The following is a 25,451-nucleotide window of genomic DNA, read 5'->3' on the forward strand; positions in this document are numbered from 1 at the left end:
AAGGAACAAGATAAAACCCCAAAAGAACAAGTGAAGTGAAGTGGAGATAGGCAATCTACACGAAAAAGAATTCAGAGTTATGACAGGAAAGATGATCCAAGGTCTTGGAAAAAGAATGGAGCCACAGATTGAGAAGATACAAAAAATGTTTAACAAAGAGCTAGAAGATCTGAAGAACAAACTAACAGAGATGAACAATAAAATAACTGAAAAGAAAAATACACTAGTAGAAATCAGTAGCAGAATAAACAAGGCAGGAGAACAGATAAGTGACCTGGAAGAAAGAATGGTGAAAACCACAACCATGGAGCAGAATAAAGAAAAAAGAATGAAAAGAAGTGAGGACATTCTCAGAGGCCTCTGGGACAACATTAAGAGCACCAACATTCGCAATGCAATAAGTCCCTTACATACAAACTTTCAAGTTGCGAACTTTCAAAGATGCGAACATGCATCTGGTTCCAGCAAGGAACCAAAACCTGTGCCATCAACATCAGGCATGAGTGAAACTGCAGCTTACCCTCCATCTCCTATTGCTGACAATCCTGCAGCTCTACCATCTCCCACCTCCTCTCCCTCCTCCAGTCAGTAACTCTTCTTGCCTGTTCACTTGATGCCAGCCCCTGTATGCCAGCTGTTGTACTGTACTACTGTACTTTTCAAGGTACTGTACTGTAAGATTAAAAATGTTTTATTTTGTGTTTGTTTTTTATGTATTATATTGTGAAAAGTATTATAAACCTATTACAGTACAGTACTATACAGGTGACTGTGTTAATTGGGTACCTAGGCTAACTTCGTTGGACTTACGAACAAATAGGACTTACAAACACACTCTCAAAACAGAACTCATTCGTATGTAGGGGACTCACTGTAGAGGGGTCCCAGAAAAAGAGAGAAAGGACCTGAGAAAATATTTGAAGAGATAATAACTGAAAACTTCCCTAACATGGGAAAAGAAATAGTCACCCAAGTCCAGGATGTGCAGAGAGTCCCAGGCAGGACAAACTCAAGGAGGAACATGCAGAAAACACGTTAATCAAACTGACAATAACTGAAGACAAAGAGAAAATATTAAAAGCAACAAGGGAAAAGCAACAAATAACATATAAGGGAATCCCCATAAGGTTATCAGCTGATTTTTCAGCAGAAACTCTGCAGGCCAGAAGGGAGTGGCACATATCTTTCAAGTGATGAAAGGGCAAAACCTACAACCAAGAATACTCTACCCAGCAAGGCCCTTGTTCAGATTTGATAGAGAAATCAAAAGCTTTACAGACATGCAAAAGCTAAGAGAATTCAGCACCATCAAACCAGCTTTACAACAAATCCTAAAGGAACTTCTCTAGGTAGAAAAGAAAAGGAAACTAGAAACAAGAAAATTACAAATGGGAAGGCTCACCAGTAAAGGAAAACATAAAGTAAAGGTAGTAAATCATCCACACACAAATATGCTCAGAGGGGAACAGTAGGGAGTTTCCTTAAAAAACTAAAAATAGAGCCACCATATAATCCAGCAACCCCACTCCTGGGCATATATCCATAGAAAACCATGGTTTGAAAGGATACATGCAGCCCAATGTTCACTGCAGTGCTGTTTACAATAGCCAAGGGATGGAAACAACCTAAATGTCGATCGACAGATGAATGGATAAAGAAGATGTGGTACACATATACAATGGAATATTACTCAGCCATTAAAAAAATGAAACAATGCCATTTACAGCAACATGGATGGACCTAGATATTATCGTACTAAGTGAAATGAGTCAGAGAAATACAAATATCATATGATATCATTTATATGTGGGGAAAAATGATACAAATGAACTTATTTACAAAACAGAAACAGATTTGCAGACATGGAAAATAAACTTATGGTTAGCAAAGAGGAAAGGTGGAGGGGGATAAATTGGGAGTTTGGGATTGACATATACGCAGTACTATATTTAAAACAGATGGGGGAGCGAGAAGATGGCAGAAGAGTAAGACGCGAGGATCACCTTCCTCCTCACAGATACATCAGAAATACATCTACACGTGGAACTTCTCCTATAGAACACCCACCGAATGCTGGCAGAAGACCTCAGACCTCCCAAAAGCCGTGTGGATTAAAGGCTCTTGGCACTCCAGCCAGGTGTCAAGGCTGTGTCTCTGAGGTGGGAGAACCAACCTCAGGATACTGGTCCACAAGAGACCTCTCAGCTCCACGTAATATCAAATGGCGAAAATCTCCCAGAGATCTCCATCTCAACACCAAGACCCACCTTCACTCAAGGACCAGCAACGAACAGTGCTGGACACCCTTTACCCAACAAAGAGCAAGACAGATCTACAGCCCCATCCATTAGCAGAGAGGCTGCCTAAAATCATAATAAGGCTACCAACATCCCAATACACACCACCAGACGTGGACCTGCCCACCAGAAAGACAAGATCCAGCCTCATCCACCAGAACAGAGGCACTAGTCCCCCCAACCAGGAAACCTGCTCAACCCACTGAACCAACCTCAGCCACTGGGGACAGCCACCAAAAACAGAGGGAACTACAAACCTGCAGCCTGCAAAAAGGAGACCCCAAACACAGTAAGATAAGCAAAATGAGAAGACAGAAAAACACACAGCAGATGAAGGAGCAAGATAAAAACACACCAGACCTAACAAATGAAGAGGTAATAGTCAGTCTACCTGAAAGAGAATTCAGAATAATGATAGTAAAGATGATTCAAAATCTTGGAAATAGAATAGACAAATTGCAAGAAACAGTTAACAAGGACCTAGAAGAAATAAAGAGGAAGCAAGTAACGATGAGCAACACAATAAATGAAATGAAAAATACTCTTAACAAGGACCTAGAAGAAATAAAGAGGAAGCAAGTAACGATGAGCAACACAATAAATGAAATGAAAAATACTCTAGATGGGATCAATAGCAGAATAACTGAGGCAGAAGGACGGATAAGTGACCTGGAAGATAAAATAGTGGAAATAACTACTGCAGAGCAGAAGAAAGAAAAAAGAATGAAAAGAACTGAGGACAGTCTCAGAGACCTCTGGGACAACATTAAACGCACCAACATTCGAATTACAGGGGTCCCAGAAGAAGAAGAGAAAAAGAAAGGGACTGAGAAAATATTTGAAGAGATTATAGTTGAAAACTTCCCTAATATGGGAAAGGAAATAGTCAATCAAGTCCAGGAAGCACAGAGAGTCCCATATAGGATAAACACGCCAAGACACATAATAATCAAACTGTCAAAAATTAAATACAAAGAAAACATATTAAAAGCAGCAAGGGAAAAACAACAAATAACACACAAGGGAATCCCCATAAGGTTAACATCTGATCTTTCAGCAGAAACTCTACAAGCCAGAAGGGAGTGGCAGGACATATTTAAAGTGATGAAGGAAAAAAACCTACAACCAAGATTACTCTACCCAGCAAGGATCTCATTCAGATTTGATGGAGAAATTAAAACCTTTACAGACAAGCAAAAGCTGAGAGAGTTCAGCACCACCAAACCAGCTTTACAGCAAATGCTAAAGGAACTTCTCTAAGCAAGAAACATAAGAGAAGGAAAAGACCTACAAGAACAACCCGAAACAATTAAGTAAATGGTAATAGGAATGCACATATAAATAATTACCTTAAATGTAAATAGATTAAATGCTCCCACCAAAAGACACAGACTGGCTGAATGGATACAAAAACAGGACCCATATATATGCTGTCTACAAGAGACCCACTTCAGACCTAGGGACACTTACAGGCTGAAAGTGAGGGGATGGAAAAAGATATTCCATGCAAATGGAAATCAGAAGAAAGCTGGAGTAGCAATTCTCATATCAGACAAAATAGACTTTAAAATAAAAACTATTACAAGAGACAAAGAAGGACACTACATAATGATCAAGGGATCGATCCATGAAGAAGATATAACAATTGTAAATATTTATGCACCCAACATAGGAGCACCTCAATACATAAGGCAAATACTAACAGCCATAAAAGGGGAAATCGACAGTAACACAATCATAGAAGGGGACTTTAACACCCCACTGTCACCAATGGACAGATCATCCAAAATGAAAATAAATAAGGAAACACAAGCTTTAAATGATACATTATACAAGATGGATTTACTTGATATTTATAGGACATTCCATCCAAAAACAACAGAATACACATTTTTCTCAAGTGCCCATGTAACATTCTCCAGGATAGATCATATCTTGGGTCACAAATCTAGCCTTGGCAAATTTAAGAAAATTGAAAATGTATCAAGTATCTTTTCTGACCATAACGCTATGAGACTAGATATCAATTACAGGAAAAGATCTGTAAAAAATACAAACACGTGGAGGCTAAACAATACACTACTTAATAACGAAGTGATCACTGAAGAAATCAAAGAGGAAATCAAAAAGTACTTAGAAACAAATGACAATGGAGACACGATGACCCAAAACCTATGGGATACAGCAAAAGCAGTTCTAAGAGGGAAGTTTATAGCAATACAGTCATACCTTAAGAAACAGGAAGCATCTCGAATAAACAACCTAACTTTGTACCTAAAGCAATTAGAGAAGGAAGAACAAAAAAACCCCAAATTTAGCAGAAGGAAAGAAATCATAAAGATCAGATCAGAAATAAATGAAAAAGAAATGAAGGAAACAATAGCAAAGATCAATAAAAGTAAAAGCTGGTTATTTGAGGAGATAAATAAAATTGATAAACCATTAGCCAGACTCATCAAGAAAAAAAGGGAGAGGACTCAAATCAATAAAATTAGAAATGAAAAAGGAGATGTAACAACTGACTCTGCAGAAATACAAAAGATTATTAGAGATTACTATAAGCAACTCTATGCCAATAAAATGGACAACCTGGAAGAAATGGACAAATTCTTAGAAATGCACAAGCTGCCAAGACTGAACCAGGAAGAAATAGAAAATATGAACAGACCAATCACAAGCACTGAAATTGAAACTGTGATTCAAAATCTTCCAACAAACAAAAGCCCAGGACCAGATGGCTTCACAGGCAAATTCTATCAAACATTTAGAGAAGAGCTAACACCTATCCTTCTCAAACTCTTCCAAAAGATAGCAGAGGGAGGAACATTCCCAAACTCATTCTATGAGGCCACCATCACCCTGATACCAAAACCAGACAAAGACGTCACAAAGAAAGAAAACTACAGGCCAATATCACTGATGAACATAGATACAAAAATCCTCAACACAATACTAGCAAACAGAATCCAACAGCACATTAAAAGGATCATACACCATGATCAAGTGGGGTTTATTCTAGGAATGCAAGGATTCTTCAATATACGCAAATCAATCAACGTGATACACCGTATCAATAAACTGAAGGAGAAAAACCATATGATCATCTCAATAGATATAGAGAAAGCTTTTGACAAAATTCAATACCCATTTATGATAAAAACCCTGCAGAAAGTAGGCATAGAGGGAACTTTCCTCAATATAATAAAGGCCATATATGACAAACCCACAGCCAGCATTGTTCTCAATGGTGAAAAACTGAAACCATTTCCACTAAGATCAGGAACAAGACAAGGTTGCCCACTCTCACCACTCTTATTCAACCTAGTTTTGGAAGTTCTAGCCACAGCAATCAGAGAAAATAAAGAAATAAAAGGAATCCAAATAGGAAAAGAAGAAGTAAAGCTGTCACTGTTTGCAGATGACATGATACTATCCATAGAGAATCCTAAGGATGCTACCAGAAAACTACTAGAGCTAATCAATGAATTTAGTAAAGTAGCAGGATACAAAATTAATGCACAGAAATCTCTGGCATTCTTATACACTAATGATGAAAAATCTGAGCGGGAAATTAAGAAAACACTCCCATTTATCACTGCAACAAAAAGAATAAAATATCTAGGAATAAACCTACCTAAGGAGACAAAAGACTTGTATGCAGAAAACTATAAGACACTGATGAAAGAAATTAAAGATGATACAAATAGGTGGAGACATATACCATGTTCTTGGATTGGAAGAATCAACATTGTGAAAATGACTCTATTACCCAAAGCAATCTACAGATTCAATGCAATCCCTATCAAATTACCACTGGCATTTTTTTTACAGAACTAGAACAAAGAATTTCACAATTTGTATGGAAATGCAAAAGACCCCGAATAGCCAAAGCAATCTTGAGAACGAAAAATGGAGCTGGAGGAATCAGGCTCCCTGACTTCAGACTATACTACAAGGCCACAGTAATCAAGACAGTATGCTACTGGCACAAAAACAGAAATATAGATCAATGGAACAGGATAGAAAGCCCAGAGATAAACCCACACACATATGGTCACCTTATCTTTGATAAAGGAGGTAAGGATACACAGTTGAGAAAAGACAGCCTCTTCAATAAGTGGTGCTGGGAAAATTGGACAGCTATCTGTAGAAGTATGAAATTAGAACACTCCCTAACACCACACACAAAAATAAACTCAAAATGGGTTAAAGACCTAAATATAAGGCCAGAAACTATCAAACTCTTAGAGGAAAACATAGGTAGAACACTCTATGACATAAATCACAGCAAGATCCTTTTTGACCCATCTCCTAGAGAAATGGAAATAAAAACAAAATAAACAAATGGGATCTAATGAAACTTAAAAGCGTTTGCACAGCAAAGGAAACCATAAACAAGATGAAAAGACAACCCTCAGAATGGGAGAATATATTTGCAAATGAAGCAACTGACAAAGGATTAATATCCAAAATTTATAAGCAACTCAGGCAGCTCAATAACAAAAAAACAAACCACCCAATCCAAAAATGGGCAGAAGAACTAAATAGACATTTCTCCACAGAAGATATACAGATTGCCAACAAACACATGAAAGAATGCTCAACATCATTAATCATTAGAGAAATGCAAATCAAAACTACAATGAGATATCATCTCACACCAGTCAGATTGGCCATCATCAAAAACTCTAGAAACAATAAATGCTGGAGAGGGTGTGGAGAAAAGGGAACCCTCTTGCACTGCTGGTGGGAATGTAAAATGATACAGCCACTATGGAGAACAGTATGGAGGTTCCTTAAAAAACTACAAATAGAACTACCATATGACCCAGCAATCCCACTACTGGGCATATACCCTGAGAAAACCATAATTCAAAAAGACTCATGTACCAAAATGTTCATTGCAGCTCTATTTACGATAGCCAGGACATGGAAGCAACCTAAGTGTCCATCAACAGATGAATGGATAAAGAAGATGTGGCACATATATACAATGGAATATTACTCAGCCATAAAAAGAAATGAAACTGAGTTATTTGTAATGAGGTGGATAGACCTGGCGTCTGTCATACAGAGTGAAGTAAGTCAGAAGGAGAAAAACAAATACCGTATGCTAACACATATATATGGAATCTAAAAAAAAAAAAAAATGTCATGAAGAGATCAGTGGTAGGATGGGAATAAAACAGACCTACTAGAGCATGGACTTGAGGATATGGGGAGGGGGAAGGGTAAGCTGTGACGATGTGAGAGAGTGGCAGGGACATATACACACTACCAAATGTAAATTAGATAGCTAGTGGGAAGCTGCAGCATAGCACAGGGAGTTCACCTCTGTGCTTTGTGACCACCTAGAGGGGTGGGATAGGGAGGGTGGGAGGGAGGGTGACACAAGAGGGAAGAGATATGGGAACATATGTATATGTCTAACTGATTCACTTTGTTGTAAAGGAGAAACTAACACACTATTGTAAAACAGTTATACTCAAATAAAGATGTTAAAACAAACAAACAAACAAAAAAAAACCCAAAAAAACAAACAGATAACCAACAAGGACCTGCTGTAAAGCACAGGGAACTCTGCTCAATATTCTGTAGTAACTTAAGTAAAATATATATATATATGAAACTGAATCATTTTGCTGTACACCTGATACTAACACAACATTGTAAAGCAATTAAAAATAACAAACTATAAGTAATTGACATGTTCTGCAACAGGACATGGCTGAAATATATTATAGTTATCATACAATATGGCTCCTAAATAATGATATAGTGACATGAAAGTTACCTAAAATATTTTTAAGTCAAAAAAACTTACAAGGGGCTTCCCTGGTGGTGCAGTGGTTGAGAGTCTGCCTGCCAATGCAGGGGACATGGGTTCATGCCCCGGTCTGGGAAGATCCCACATGACACGGAGCGGCTGGGCCCGTGAGCCATGGCCGCTGAGCCTGCGTGTCCGGAGCCTGTGCTCCGCTATGGGAAAGGCCACAACAGTGAGGCCCGCATAACGCAAAAAAAAAAAAAAAAACCTTACAAGACAGTTTTAAGTCTGTAAGTTTGTGAAAATAAAAATACTAACCACTTAGATTAAAACAACCCAGTACTGAGCACACAGTAAAGAGTCAATAAAGTTATTTATTCTATATTAAATATATTTTATATATAAAGCAAGTTATTACTTTAATCCTATACTTTAAAATGTATTTGTTTGATTCGATTTTAATCATGTGGATTTTAATCATGTAGATTTATATTTATTGAGAGCCAGCACCTATACACTTTTAGTTGTTGAGAGCACAAATTCTGGAGTAAGCCCCAACCGTCAACTTTGGTTCCACCAATGGCTTGCTATGAGACTTTAGACAAGTACTTAATCACTCTGTACCTCCATTTCTCTTAGGGTTCTCAGAAGGATTAAAAGAGATAATACATGTCCACTTCTACAAGTCTGCCTAGCACATAGTCAGATATTATGTGAATGGGAAAATATCTGAGGAAAAGAATATACTGCCCTTATGGGTGATTATTTCTGAGGAGTTTAATTAAAAGAGACTTTCATTTTCTTTTACTTTCTTCCATAGTCAGAAAGCAATAAAAATTTTAAGAAATAAAGATAGCCCTTTTATATTAAATAGCACATTTAATTCTAAGTAATTCCCACTAAGAGAAGAGATGCTTTTAAAAATCCTTTATCATCCGTGGATTTAGAAACAGGTTTTTTGCCCTAATTTCAATATTTAAAAAGGAAGCAAGATTATCACAATCCAGTATTCTAATTTCATTCCTGCATTCTACTGCTTTACAGTATCAATGTTCTAAGTCACTTATTTGCATCTGAAAGGTATGTTTGTTTATAGCTAGATGCTTTCTCACACTACCTTTCACTAGCTTGAGAAGAAAAAAACTAAACTGCTATTTTTCTAAAATCCTTGGCTTGTCCATAAAGAGTGAAAAAAGCAAACAAGTAATACTAAGCAGTATCAAGGGATGAATAAATTATTGGGCTTAACTTTTTGTGTTTTAAAAAATTATTGTAAAATACACATAACAAAATTTATTTTAACCATTAAAAACTGTACAGTACAGTAACATTAAGTACATTCACAATGTTGTGCAACCATCACCACTACCTAGTTCCAGAACTTTTCCATCACCCCAAACAGAAACACCAGAACCACTGAGCCGCCACTCCCATTCTGCTCCCCCATAACTTCTTCCTCCCCTGGTGACCACAAATCTGCGTTTTGTCTTTATGGGTATGCCTATCTGGATATTTTATATAAATGGACTCATACAGTATGTGACCTTTTGTGTCTGGCTTATTTCACTCGGCATGTTTACAACATTCATCCTTGTTGTAGCATGTACCAGTACTTCATTTCTTTTATAGTTAAATAATACTCCAGTGTTTGTGTGTGTGTGTGTGTGTGTGTGTGTGTGTGTGTGTGTTTATTTATTTTGTTAATCTATTCATCCACAGATGGACATCTCGGTTATTTCTGTGACATTCTGGGATACTGTAAATAGTGCTGCTATGAACATTTATGTACAAGTTTTTATGTGAATACCTTGTTTTCAATTCTTTTGATATATACCCAGTAGTGAAACTGCTGGGTTCTATGGTAATTCTGTTTAATCTTCTCAGGAACCTACTTGGCTTAATTTTTATCAGAGATAGCAAATAGCTTGCCAGACATCAATCTGTTTTTTAATTTTTAACGAAACTGAGTGACTTGTCCTGAAAAGTTACTTTGTATTACCAAGAACTGTATTAGTTTTAGTTGTGGATTCAGTAGGTCAATTACCCACAAGCTTTCACTATATAAATATAGGTTCACACATACAAACTACATGTTAGGCACATTAGTTTTATCTCATTCCTCATGCACACCCACAAGGTTGGTATTACTGTCACCATACAACGGAGAAAATTCAAGCCTGAGAAAGGTTAAGTAAGTTGCCTAAGTTAAAGAAGCCAGTAAGTAGTGAGAATTAGATTCCAACTCAAATTGATCTTACTCCAAAACCCCTTCAGAGGCAAGAGAGCAAAATATGGGAACAAGAGAATGTGGAGAGTGACCATATGGCCAGAAATTCCTAGGATATTTACTAGCTAAAAAACTTTCTCAAAACTTATTTTCCTCATCTCAAAAGTGAAAATAATAATCCCCTAAAGTTGTGCTAGGATTAAATACAACATTAGCAAAGTAGTGAACACATACCTATTTCACAAAACATAACACAAGTAAAATTATGCCTTCCTAGGGAGTTGAAAAAATATTTAAAAAAATAAAGTAGCAATTTAAAATACTTTGCAGATATTTAATAACACAGTAAAAACACAGTAGACTCACTATCTAATGTGTGTTCTGATGTGGTTAATGAACAGACAGTGGACATCTAGCTTCCCCCCCCAACCAGCATGGCATATTAAGCCAGGGCAATCCACAAGCAGAGCTTTATGAAGAGAGGAAAAAAAGGAAATTGATAGAGAGAGACAAAATCACATATATAGTGTCAATAAGAAAATGACAGTACCAAATTGGGAGAGAAAGTAAAGCTCAAAGAATACATATATATATATATAAAAAGTACTTTTTGTAGTAGGCATGAATTCAGTGTGACAGAGCTAAACACACTTCCTGAGAAAAATCTTTACCTGATAGATCTTACTAAGATTTAGTGTGGTTACTAACTCATATTTCACTTATGAATGAGGATTAACCGGGAAATGTATACCTCTAAGAAAGTGAATAGTCTGATGAAAATTTTAAAGTCATAAGCCATATTCTCTATTTTTTAAAGTATTAATTTATTTCAGGTGCTATAGATCAACATAATGTCAAAAAAAACTTGACTCGATCCTGAAAAGGACAATGAAGTAAAAGATACTTTTGTGTTGAGCCATTGCTGGGAGGAAGCAATCGGCCAAAGGCCCTGAGCATACCTGCACATTCTTGCTGAGTCTAACAAGAATGCAAGGCCCTGACCACTCTTACCCAGGCCATCTCCCAGCGTTGTTTATGCAGCTCATAACTTTGATAAAGTAATGAGTCTTCCCAGACAAAGACCTAGACTACTTACAGTAAAAGTCGTACATTCCTTAAGTTCTGTGTTCCTCACCTGTGATACGCTCCCAATGAGTGTGGAGCAACCACCTGAGCCCCTCTATGTCACCTCCATGGGACTTGGGATAGGGGGAAAATATGCTGATATTCATGTTGCTTGCTGTGCTAAGAGCAGTACACTCCTTTCTCTCTGACCCAAGAATCTTCTGTCTTCTGGCAGCATTTAGGCTAATTTGTTACTGTGTAAATAAGGTAAAATCTAATCCCAGACCTGACAGCTATTAAGGTCTGACTGAGACAATGTTCCCAACATTGCATATTTCTCCAAGAAGTAAAGTATTTAACACTTAGAAAAAAATCATTTCATAACAGTCTTTATAATGTCACACAATACAATGTGAAACAATGTTCATTTATGGTCTTTCTTCTAAATTCTAAGAGATTTAATTTATTTTCTTACTATCAAGATCATCCCAATTTATTCTTTTCCTAAAACAAAAATGCTTTCTGATATGAAAGAAAACATTTTTAAAATTATTTTTGTAAGTCCACTTGCAAGTCTTCTTAATACCTAAAAGACAGATTTTAAAAATAAAACGTTTTCAAGTTCTTCATGAATCACTCATCTCACCTGCTCCAACTGGGTGGCAAATGCTATGGTCACAGACATCATGAAGAAGTCAGTACAACAGTCTGCTGGTCCGATCTGATGATAGCCTCCCTCCTCATTCAGCACCGCCACAATGTCCTTTGCGTCAAGTCCAGACAGGCTGGCAGGTACTTTATGGGAAAAAACACAATGAAACAACATTGTAGTTTGCCATAAACCATTATAAGACTTTGAAAGCTGGTTATACTTTTTAATTTACTTGGCAGTTTTCACAGATACAATTAATATCTCAGTAAGGTTTCCTTTGATTTCAATTTAATAAACCACATAGAAAAGGTATCACAGGTTGCCTGAAGGAAGTAAATCTAAACTGCGAACTGAAAGATAAGTAAAACTTGGCTAAAAAGAGCAAGGTGATTAGATAGAGAACGAGGGAGTGTCAAACGGTGTTCTAGGCAGAAGAAACAATATATACAAACACTCAGAAGCAAGAGAAAGCATGTGGTTAGAGAACTGAAATAGATGTGGCGTGATGGATCATAGAGTGAGGACTCAGGTAAAGAAAGTGGGGAGAGGCCGTATTATAAAGAGTCTCCTTGAACGCCATGCTGAAACATTTGGAGAGTTTTCTAAGAATAAGAGAAAACAATAAAACAATTTTGAGAAGAGATGAGATATAATCAAATATTCGTTATGAAGAGACTGGAGAGGGACAAGGTTTTTTCAAAAGTGATTAAGGAAAAAAACAAAACTACACAAAACTAAAATAATAGACAATATTCAGTGTCGGGGAGATTGCCAGCAGGTTGGCACTCTCCATGTTGGTAGGTACAGACTAGTACAACCTTTTGGAGGGTAATATATCAGCACTTATCAAAATTTTATATATGCATACCCTGTAAACCAGCAATCCTCGACTCCTTTAGGAGTTAAGCCAAAAGAAATGTGCTTACAGTAGCACTAGCTAAAAATAGTTTAATGGTTAAGAGTATAGACACTACATTCATATAGACCAAAGTTCCAACCCTAGTTCTGTCATTCAGTAGTTTTATGGGGAAATTATATGAGCTCCTTTAGTCTCCATTTTTCCTTCTGCAAAGCTTTTACAGTGTTGTTGAGAAGATCAAGTTAGATAACAAAAGCACTTAGCACTGTACCTGACAATTAAGTACTTTAATAAAGGTAGCCATTAAATAGTAAGGTCAGCAGAGCTTAAGAGGTCAAAATACTAACTATGACAGGACTTCCATTATCAGAAAGGGAGAACACTAGGATAAATCTTGTGGTATAGGATTAAAAGGATTGAATGTGTCAATGTGAATATATGTTGTTCAGTATATATATGGGCAAATTGATATATAAAGTATATATGTATATATACGAGTGTTTGTGTATATATATATATCCATGTGTCTCCATATATATGTGTGTATGTACACATACATGGGAACAACACCCCAACAGCACACCTAGCAGCTGGATCTTGACTTGTAAACATCATTCTTTTCTAAAAAGAACCAGAGCTCCTTAAAGTAATGGCTGAATCCAGGGCTGAGATAGGAAAAGTATAAGATGAACCTGGACCATCTTCTTGTATCAGGGGTAAAAAAAAAAAAAAAAAAAGCTCAAAGAGACTTCCCTGGTGGTCTAGTGGTTAAGAATCCGCCTTCCAATGCAGGGGACGCGGGTTGGATCTCTGATCAGGGAACTAAGATCCCACATGCTGCAGGGCAACTAAACCACCACACCTCAGCTACTGAGTCCGCACACTCTAGAGCTTGTGCATCACAACTAGAGAGCCCATGTGCTGCAACTACTGAGCCTGCACACTCTAGAGCCCGCACCACAACTAGAGAGAAGCCTGCGAGCCACAACGAAGATCCCACGTGCTGCAACTAAGACACAACACAGCCAAATAAATAAATATTTTTTTAAAAAAAAGCTCAAAAGATTATTGAGATAGTAAAAAGGAAACAGAAGAAGCTTGAAGGGGTTCTCAATGCTCAAATCTGGGACAAATAACGATGGTTAAAGATTATAACCCACTAAATAAACTGTCAAGTCCATACTTAGACAATACAAATAAGTGAATAAACTGAAGGTATAATGAAGAATAAGTATTTTTTCTAATTTTCTAATTCTTCCCGACAAAATATTTATTAAGTACAAAAGAAAACAAAAGTAAGTTTATACTTGAGAACACAGACACACACCACCACAATCAAGTAATCAAGTGAACATAATCAGTAAAGAGACTAAATCAAAATAGTGTGCCACCTGATAATATGCAATTAGAACAGAGCATCTTAATAGGCCTGCCAAAGATGCATAACCAAAATCTAGTAACAGACAAGCCCAAACAGTACAGGGGACACCGCCTCACCAAGACTGAAACCTAATCACAAGACTATAGAACGCTTCCCCTCCCCCTTACTGCTATATTACTAAAAGTCTATTTTCCTTTACCCAGTATATCATGTCCATCTTTCAATAAAAAATTATAAGGCACACTAAAAGGCCAAAAAAAAATCCATAATCTATGCTTCCATCTTAGGAAAACAGAAAAAGAGGAGCAAATTAAATCCAAAGTAAGCAAAAGAAGAGAAATAATAAAAACTAGAGCAAAAATCAATGAAATTGAAAACAGGAAATCAATGGAGAAAAAATTTAACAAAATCAAAACATGGTTCTTTGAAAAGATCAATAAAATCAATAAGTATCTAGCCAGCCTAAGAAAATAAAGAAGACATAAATTACTATTAACAGAAATGAAAAAGGGGACATCACTACAGATTCCCATGGACATTAAAAGTTTAATAAAGAAATGCTATGAACAACTCTATGCCACAAGTTTGATAACCTAGACGAAATGGACAATTCCTTTCAAAAACACAATCTGCTAAAACACACACAAGAAGAAACAATCTGAATAGGCCTATATCACTTAATGAAATTGAATCAATAACTTTAGAGAACAGAAAACACCAGATCCAGATGGATTCACTGGTGAATTCTACCTAACATTAAGGAAGAAATTATACCCATGTTCTACAATTTTTTTTTCCACAAGACAGAAGCAGAGGGAATACTTCCTAACTCATTATATGAGACTAGCATTATCCTAGTATGAAATCCAAGCAAAGACATTACAAGAGAAGAAAACAACAGACCAATATCTCATAAACATAGATGTAAAAATCCTCAACAAAGTATTAGCCAATAAAATCAACACAATGTATAAAAACAACTATACACCACAACCAAATGGATTTATTCAAGGTACACAAGACTGGTTCAACATTCAAAAAGCCATTAATGTAATCCATCATGTCAACAGGCTAAAGAAGAAAAACCACGTGATTGTATCAATACATGCAGAAAAAGCACTTGACAAAATCCAACACTCATTCATGATAAAACACTCTGCAAACTAGAGAGTAACCTCCTCACCTGATAAAGAACATCTACAAAAAATCTACAGCTAACATCATGCTTAATGGTGAGAAGCTTTCCCACTAAAATCAGGAGTACGGCAAGGATGTCCCCTTTCACCACTGCTTTTCAATAGCACACTGTAAGTCCTAGCTAATGGAGGAACACAAGAAAAGAAACAAAGTCATGCAGATTGGGAAGAAAGACACAAAACTGTCTTTGTTTGCAAGTAACTGTAAAATGACCATCCATGGAAAGACCAAAAACAAAAACAAAACAAAAAAACCCTACTATTAGAACTAATAATAAGCAATTATAACAAGGCTGCAGGAGACAAGGTTAATATGCAAAAGCCAATCGCTTCACTACTGACCACTACAGACCAATAATAAACAATTTGAAATTTAAAATACCATTTACAGAAAATTAACCATCACGGAGACAAGATGGCAGAGTAGGGGATGTAAGCTCACCTCTTCCCCCCAAAACACCAAAATCACAGCTAACTGATGAACAACAATCAACAAAAAAATGCTGGAACCTACCAAAAAAGATATCCTACAACCAAAGACAGAGAAGCCACAAGGACAGGGTAGGAGGGGCACAAACTCAGTAAAATCAAATCCCATTCCCACTGGGTGGGTGACCCACGAACTGGAAAATAATTATATCACAGAGGTTCTCCCACAGGAGTGAAAGTTCTGAGCCCCATGTCAGGCTCCCTGCTCTGGAGGTCTGGCATGGGAAGGAGGAGCCCCCAGAGCAAATTGGCTGTGAAGGCCTGTGGGGTTTGATCACAGGAAATCCACAGGACTGGAGGAAACAGAAACTCCACTCTTGGAGGGAGTGGAGACCCTGTGGAGACCACAGGGTCTCAGGGTCTCATGCACACCAGGACCCAGGTGAAAAAGCAGTGATCTCATAGAAGCCTGGGCCAGACCTACCTGCTGGTACTGGAGGGTCTCCGGGAAAGGCAGGGGGGCAGCTGTGGCTCAGTGCAGGGACAGAGACATTGGTGGCAATACTTCTGGGCAGGACAGTGTGAGCTGTCCTGGAGGCTGCAATTTTCTCCCCAAGATCTGGCCCCACACAACAGCCTGTAGGCTCCAGAGCTGGGACACCTGAGGCCAAACAACCAACAGGGCAGTAACACAGCCCCACCCATCAGGAGACAGGCTGAGTCTTTCTGAGCCCACAGCTTCCCGCTAAACTAATCCTTTGACAAAGTCCTGCCCACCAGAGGGTCAAGACCCAGGTCCACTCACAAGTGGGCAGGAAACAGTCATTCCCACCAGGAAGCCTGCACAAGCCTCTTAGTTGGGCCTCATCCACCAGTGGGCAGAAAGCAAAAGCAAGAACTACAACCCTGTAGTCTGTGGAACAGAAACCGCAATCACAGAAAGTTAGATAAAATGAGATGCCAGAGGAGTATGTCCCAGATGAAGGAACAAAATAAAACCCCAGAAGAACTACTAAGTGAAGTGGAGATATGCAATCCACATGAAGAAGAATTCAGAGTAATGACAGTAAAGATGATCCAAGATCTCAAAAAAGAATGAAGGCAGAGACCAAAAAGATATAAGAAACGTTTAATAAAGAGCTAGAAGATCTAAAGAACAAGCAAACAGATGAATGATACAAGAACTGCAGCAAAAAATCCACTAGAAGGAATCAATAACAAAATAAATGAGGCAGAAGAATGGATAAGTGAGTTGGAAGACAGATGGTGGATATATTGCTGCAGAACAGAATAAAGGAATAAAAATGCAAAGATATGAGGACATTCTAAGAGACCCGTAGAACAATATTAAAGGCAACAACATTCTCATTACATGGGGTCTCAGACGGAGAAGAGAGAGAGAAAGGGCCCCAAAAAAACATCTGAAGAGATCATAGGTGAAATCTTCCCTAACATGGGAAAGGAAAACACTCAAATCCAGGAAGCGCAGAGAGTCCAAGGCAGGATAAACCCACGGAGGAACACAGGCCAATATTACTGATGAACATAGATGCAAAAATTCTCAACAAAAAACTGGCAAACCAAATCCAACAATATATTAAAAGGATCATACACCACGATCAAGTGGGATTTACCCCAGGGATGCAAGGATTCTTCAATATCTGCAAATCAATCAGTGTGATACACCACATTAACAAACTAAAGAATAAAAACCATATGATCATCTCAAGAGATGCAGAAAAAGCTTTTCACAAAATTCAATACCCATTTATGATTAAAAACTCTCCAGAAAGTGGGCACAGAAGGAACTTACCTCAACATAATAAGGGCCATATATGACAAACCCACAGCTAACACCATTCACAATCATGAACAGCTGAAAGCATTCCATCTCACCACTTTTTTTTTTTTCCACCACTTTTATTCAACATAGTTTTGGAAGTCCTAGCCACGGCAATCAGAGAAGAAAAAGAAATAAAAGGAATCCAAATTGGAAGAGAAGAAGTAAAACTCTCACTGTTTGCAGATGACATGATACTATACATAGAACATCCTAAAGATGCTACCAGAAAACTACTAGAGCTCAACGATGAATTAGGTAAAGTTGCAGGATACAAAATTAATATACAGAAATCTCTTGCATTTCTATACACTAACAATGAAAGATCAGAAAGAGAAATTGAGGAAACAATCCCATTTACCATCACATCAAAAAGAATAAAATACCTAGGAATAAACCTACCTAAGAAGACAAATATCTGTACTCTGAAAACTATTAAGATGCTGATGAAACAAATCAAAGATGTCACAAACAGATGGAAAGACATACCATATTCTTGAATTGGAAGAATATTGTCAAAATGACTATACTACCCAAGGCAATCTACAGATTTAATGCAGTACCTATCAAATTACCAATGACATTTTTTGCAGATCTAGAACAAAAAATTTTTAAATTTGTACGGAGACACAAAAGATCCCAAAGAGCCAAAGCAATCCTAAGAAAGAAAAACAGAGCTGGAGGAATTAGGCTCCCCAACTTCAGACTATACTACAAAGTTACAGTAATCAAAACAGTATGGTACTGGCGCAAAAACAGAAATATAGATCAATGGAACAGGATAGAAAGCCCAGAAATAAACCCGCGCACCTATGGTCAATTAATCTTCGACAAAAGAGGCAAGAATATATAATGGAGAAAAGAGAGTCTCTTCAATAAGTGGTGCTGGGAAAACTGGACAGCTACATGTAAAAGAAAGAAATTAGAACATTCTCTAACACCATACACAAAAATAAACTCAAAATGGAGTAAAGACCTAAATGTAAGACCAGATACTATAAATCTGTTAGAGGAAATCATAGGAAAAACACTCTGACATAAATCACAGGAATATCTTTTTCAATCCGTCTCCTAGAGTAATGGAAATAAAAACAAAAATAGGGCCTCCCTGGTGGCACAGTGGTTGAGAGTCCGCCTGCCGATGCAGGGGACACGGGCTCGTGCCCTGGTCTGGGAAGATCCCACATGCCGCGGAGCGGCTAGGCCCGTGAACCATGGCCGCTGAGCCTGTGCGTCCGGAGCCTGTGCTCCGCAATGGGAGAGGCCACAACAGTGAGAGGCCCGTGTACTGCAAAACAAAACAAAACAAAACAAAACAAAAAAAACACAAAAATAAACCAATGGAGTAAAAACAGAGCAACCATATGATCCAGCAATCCCACTCCTGGGCATGTATCTGGAGAAAACCGTAACTTGAAAAGACACATGTACGCCAATGTTCACTGCAGCACTATTTACAATAGCCAGGACATGGAAGCAACCTAAATGTCCATCCACAGATGAATGGATAAAAAAGATGTGGTACATGTATACAATGGAATATTAGTCATTAAAAACAATGAAATAATGCCATTTGCAGCAATATAGATGGAGATTATCATACTAAGTGAAGTAAGTCAGACAGAGAAAGACTAATATATGATACCACTTATATGTAGAAATTTTAAAAATATGATACAAATAAACTTATTTACAAAACAGAGACTTACAAACTTAGAGAAGAGACTCATGGTTCCCAACGGGGAAAGGTGGGGAGGAGGGATAAATTGGGAGTATGGGACTGACATATACACACTACTATATTTAAAATAGATAACCAACAAGGACCTACTGTATAGCGCAGGGAACTCTACTCAATATTCTGTAATAACCTAAGTGGGAAAAGAATTTGAAAAAGAACAGATATACGTATATGTATAACTGAATCACTTTGCTCTACACCTGAAAGTAAAACATTGTAAATGAAATATATTCCAATATAAGATAAAAATTTCTTAAAAATGTACCATCAAAAAATAAAATAAAATATCATTTACATTAGCACCCAAAACAATTAAATACTTAGGAATAAGTCTAACAAAGCATGCAGAAGATCTACATTAGGTAAGCTATAAAACTGTGATAAATAAAATCAAAGAAGAACTAAATAAATGGAGAGATATTCTATGCTAACAGGACAATTCAATACTGTCAGGATGTCAGTCCTTCCCAACTTGATCTACACAATCAATGCAATCCTAATCAAAATCCCAGCAAATTATTTTGTGGACATGGACAAAATGATTCCAAAGTTTACATGGAGAAGCAAAAGACCCAGAACAGGCACCTCAACATTGAAAAACAACAGAGTCGGAAGACTGATACTACTCAACCTCAAGATTTAGTATAAAGCTATAGTAATCAAGACAGTGTGGTACCGGTAAAACAGACACAAATCAATGAAATAGAATAGAGACTAGAAATAGACCAACATAAATACAGTCAACTGATCTTTGACAAAGTAGCAAAGCAAATACAATGGAGCAAAGATACTCTTTCAAAAAGTGGTGCTGGAACAACTGGACATATACATGTAAAAAAGTGAGTACACACAGACCTTAAAACCTTCACAAAAATGAACTCGAAATGGATCATAACCAAAGTGTAAAGCACAAAACTTTATTAAATCCTAAAAAGACAATACAGGAAAAACCTGGATGACCTTGGGTATGATAATGACCTTTTAGATGTAACACTGTAGGTACAATGCATGAAAGAACTGATGAGGTGGATTTCATTAAAATCTTAAAAATTCTGCTAATAAACACAATGTCAAAAGAACGAGAAAACAAGTCACAGACTGGAAAAAGTATTTGCAAAAGAGACATCTGAAAAAGGACTGTTATCCAAAATATAAAAATAACTCTTAAAATGCAGCAAAACAAAACACACAACCAATTAAAAAATGGGCAAAAGACCTGAACAGACACCTCACTTAAGAAGATATACTGGGCTTCCCTGGTGGCGCAGTGGTTGAGAATCCACTTGCCGATGCAGGGGACGCAGGTTTGTGCCCTGATCTGGGAAGATCCCACATGCCACGGAGCGGCTGGGCCCAAAAGCCATGGCTGCTGAGCCTGCACGTCTGGAGCCTGTGCTCCGCAATGGGAGAGGCCACAACAGTGAGAGGCCCGCGTACCACAAAAAAAAAAAAAAAAAAAAAAGAAGATATACTGAAAAGATATTAACATCATTTATTACTAGAGAATCGCAAATTAAAACAATGAGGCACCACTACACATCTATTAGAATGCACAAAATCCAAAACAGTGACAACACCAAAGGCTGACAAGGACGTGGAGCAACAAGAACTCTTATTCATTGCTGGTGGGAATGCAAAATGGTACAGTCACTTTGGAAGACAGTTCGTTGGTTTTTTACAAAATTAAATATATTCTTACCATATACTCTTACAGTTCGGCAGTTTCTTATAAAGCTAGGCATGCTTTTACCATAGGATCCAGTAATCATGCTCCTTGGTATTTACCCAAATGAATTGAAAACTTAGGTCTGTTCAAAAGCCTGCAGAGATGTCTGTAACAGCTTTATTCCTAACTGCCCCAACTTGGAAGCAACCAAGATATCTTTCAGTAGCTGAGTGTTTAAATAAACAGTGGTACATCCAAACAATGGAATATTATTCAGCTCTAAAAAGAAATGACCTATCATGCCACAAAGAAACACAGAAGAAACTTAAATGCATATTAATAAGTGAAAAAATCCAATCTGAAAAGGCTCCATGCTACATGATTCCAACAATACAACATCCTGAAAAAAGCAAAACTATGGACATAGTAAAAAGATCAGTAGTTGCCAAGGGTTAGAGGGGTGGGAGGGATGAACAAGCAGAACACAGAGGATCTTCAGGGCAGTGAAACTTTTCCATAGGATACTCCAATCATGGATATGTGTCATTACACATTTATCAAAACCTATACAATGTACAATACCAAGGACAAACCCTAATATTAATTATGGATACTGGGTGATAATGATGTGTCAACGTGGGTTCATTGATTTCAACAAATGTACCACTCTGGAGGGAGATGTTGATAGTGGTGGGGAGGGCTGTGTGTGTATGTGGGTATCTGGGAACACTTAGTACTTCCCACTCAATTTTGCTGTGAACCTAAAAATGCTCTAAAAAAAAGATTTATTAATTAAAAAATAAAGGGAAAAAAAAAATGAAGGTTTTCTTAAACTACAGCTGAGTTAATAGAGACCAGCATAAGCATTTTTGGCTGTCCTGTACTCATTCTAGGAAGAAAATTTTCCTAAACAGCAATTTTTATAAACAATATAAAATTCTGCTTTGTTCTGTTATACATATCAAATAAAGAAAAGACAATCTTTCCCTATTTCTAATTTTTGTAAACAAGAGATAAGAGCAACAAGTGTTCATGTGTAACAATGTCCCAACATTTGTCTGCTGCTCTAGAGTAAGATCAGTTTACACTCCTGCATTTATCTTCCTATAATACCTCCTCCCCTCCCTTCCTCAAGTTCTAGTACACAGACATAATACTTCTCAGAGAATAACCTTAAAGATAATGCACAAACCTCTTCCATCTCGAGGAGGGGCTCCCTTTGCTTTAAAACTATCCACTGGTGCCTTTGTATCTGTTTCCAAAGCAATGCTTATCTGTATCTCAGACTTGAACTTGGTGTATTTATTACTCAGCAACTGGTACCATTTTGGTGCCTAGAGAGTAACAACAGAACAAAACAAAAGCAAAACTCCTTAATTGTTAATAGTAAATATACAGTAGTGGGAAATGTTTTATAAGGTTCTAAATATATTTCCTGTAGTTTCTCAGTACTTTCTCCTCTTTTAAAGTATGTCTTTCCCCACATTTTCCTCAAAAGAAATTAATCCTGCTTAGGAAACTAACTGAACTTCCTCATGAAAAAATTAAGTTTAGATTGCCTTCCTTGTTTCTACTCCTATGCTTCAACAGGTAATAATATATTAAAGAGGAGGAAACCCAGTACGTGTATTTCTATCTTCACTCATATCCTTAATCTCACTTCATCCCTTATAACAACAACAGACTATCAATTTTCCATTTCCTAACCCCTAATTTTTCACTCTTTCTGTTATACCTTTTCTGCCTGCCACATTTCTGCTTTGCTCTGTTTATATCAAATCAGAAAAAGAAAAGCTTAGTGTTAATAAAAATACTAACAAAATACTTAACTAAGGTCTAATGGTAGAGTTCTGGGTTATGAACCATGTATTGGACTGATACTTAAATAGATATGGTTTCTCACAGAATGAGGTATCTTAAATTACCTGAATAGCCACCTCCTCCCCCAAACCACAAGGTAACCTCAAGAATTCTAATACCGAAATCAAAATCTCATGGCCCAAGACCACGTGTATCATTAGTGAAGGGGCACCATTTCAATCCATGTAAACAGCATTCTTACTCTGACCACTGTAATATAAAGGCATAAGAACTGGTGCTTATAGTGATCAAAACCCAAAACTGCAGCTTTATATTCAAATTATGTTTGTAAGTAAAACAGAGTGAACCAGCCCACAGGTATTTAAAAAAATCCACAACCAAGTTTTTTTAAAGGCAAAAACTCAGTTTGTTGTTGTATTTCTTATGACAGATATTTTCTAATTTTAAGTGTAAGCCTGGAAAAAAAAGATTTTTAGCTGTTCACAGGATTTATGATATATTTTTGTTATTAACTCAGAAAAATAAATCTAGGCTCTTCTGTCTGTGTTTATTTATACAGAATCAATTTATCTTGAAATTCAAATATTCTACTATCCAACTTCAAATATTTCTTCTGCTGGCAAACAGAAGACATTAAACAAGACAATATGTGGTTTTCCCAAAACTAACATAATTTTAAAAAATTTCTCCTTAACTTTGTTCATCAATAGAATGACAAACTGCCCTAAAGGACTAGACAAGGGGAAAAGGAACACCAAAAGCATTTAGAGGCATAATCTCAGCTCAGATATCCTCCTCCTAAAAGGATTTACCTTCTCTTTAACCAAAGCAACTGCAGAAGTATTCAGGGTCTAAGCTTAAAGGAGGAAAACCTTTTTCAGGACTTGGGGGCAGAGAGGTGATGAGTACCTAAGGATGGAGGAGAAACAAGTCCTCTTTTAAAGCAGTTCAGTTTCTTTTGAATAATTCCAAATTTGGGCCAGGTTGACTGGCTCATTTGCAAATACACACATACCCTTGGAGATATTGTAAGTTCAGTTCCAGACCACCACAATAAAGTGACTACTGCAATAAAGTGAGTCACACAAATTTTTTGGTTTCCTGATGCATACAAAAGTTATGTTTACACTATCCTGTAGTCTATTAAGTGTGCAGTAGCATTATGCCTAAAAAAACAATGTACATACCTTATTTAAAAAGTACTTTATTGCTAAAAATGCTAACCATCATCTGAGCCTTCAGTGAGTCATAATCTTTTTACAATAGTAACATCAGAGATCACTGATCACAGATCACTGTAACAAATACAATAATGAAAATGTTTGAAACATTACAAGAATTACCAAAATGTGAGCAAATGCTGCTGGAAAATAGCCCCAACAGATTTGCTTGACATAGGGTTGCCACAAACCTTCAATTGGTTAAAAAAAAAAAAAAAAAAAAAAAAGTATCTGTGAAGCACAATAAAGTGAACTGCAATAAAACAAGGTATGCCTCTATCATTGCTATCAGTACCAAAAATGTTAGTTAACAGGTAAATTTTTCTTCACAGAATCCTAATTTAAGATTCAAATCAATTGAGGACTTTAAAATAGAAGAATTTTTTTTTTACTTTATTTTCTTAAGAAAGTTGAACCAAAAGTCATTAGGAAAAACTGAAAGTTAGAATTTCTAAAGTCAATAACATACAAAAAAGGTTGTAAAATATTTTAAAAGACATAAGAAGCATTTTCAGTAACAAAACGCACAGGAATCAAGATCCTGAGTTGTTCTTCCTTCCTGTAGTGGGAGTACTATTTACATAACAAGTGTTTTTCAAGAAATTCCCTTCCTCTAACTACTACATAAGGAACACAAGGAGCAAGAAGCACGGAAACCAATTAGAAGCCTACTATTAAGACAGCCAACCACCACCTAGAGGGGTGAGATAGGGAGATGGGAGGGAAGGGAGATGGGAGGGAAGAGATATGGGAACATATGTATATGTATAACTGATTCACTTTGTTGTAAAGCAGAAACACACCATTGTGAAACAGTTATACTACAATAAAGATGTTTAAAAAAAAAAAAAAGAAGACAGCCAAGGTAAGAAGGACAGATAGTGGCTTAAGTTGAGATGGCAGTGTGAAAATGCAGAACAGCAGATGGATCAGGAGGGAAAACCAACTGCAAAGGGTGGCCAAGGAGGCCAGCAAAGGGACGTGTCAACGAAGACTTCTGTATTTCTAGCTCGCCTGACTGGTAGGAGGGTGGTGACCATCCACTGAAGCAAGGAACTCTAAAAGAGCAACACCTTTGAAGGTGAAGTGCAGGAGCTGAACGTGTTAAAGGTAATAGCAACTTGAACACAGATTTGAACTCAGAAGTTTCTTTGAGAAAGATGGTTCTAGGCCAAATGAATGACCAAAAGGTCAGGATTTTCTAAATCAAATTCATCATAAGAACTAAGAACTACCATATTGGTTCAAGCCCATTATCTATTGGGTCCAATATTCCATGTCCTTTCCATC

General features: G+C 37.1%; 1 protein-coding gene across 10 annotated transcripts in view; it reads right to left on the reverse strand.

The window, feature by feature from the left end:
• Positions 1–25,451, reverse strand: part of CEP120 (centrosomal protein 120) — an 85,492-nt gene that overhangs the window by 53,033 nt on the left and 7,008 nt on the right. For 8 of the 10 annotated variants that reach the window (XM_067031486.1, XM_059063500.2, XM_067031487.1 and 5 more), the window contains exons 5-6: positions 22,313–22,454; positions 12,003–12,151 (exon numbers count right to left, since the gene is read on the reverse strand). In XM_067031486.1, the coding sequence (XP_066887587.1) occupies positions 12,003–12,151; positions 22,313–22,454 (291 nt within the window). The remainder of the gene's footprint in view (positions 1–12,002; positions 12,152–22,312; positions 22,455–25,451) is intronic. The other 2 variants (XM_067031493.1, XM_067031492.1) reach the window with 1 other exon arrangement.

This window comes from Kogia breviceps, chromosome 4 (assembly GCF_026419965.1).
Source record: "Kogia breviceps isolate mKogBre1 chromosome 4, mKogBre1 haplotype 1, whole genome shotgun sequence".
NCBI lineage: Eukaryota > Metazoa > Chordata > Mammalia > Artiodactyla > Physeteridae > Kogia > Kogia breviceps.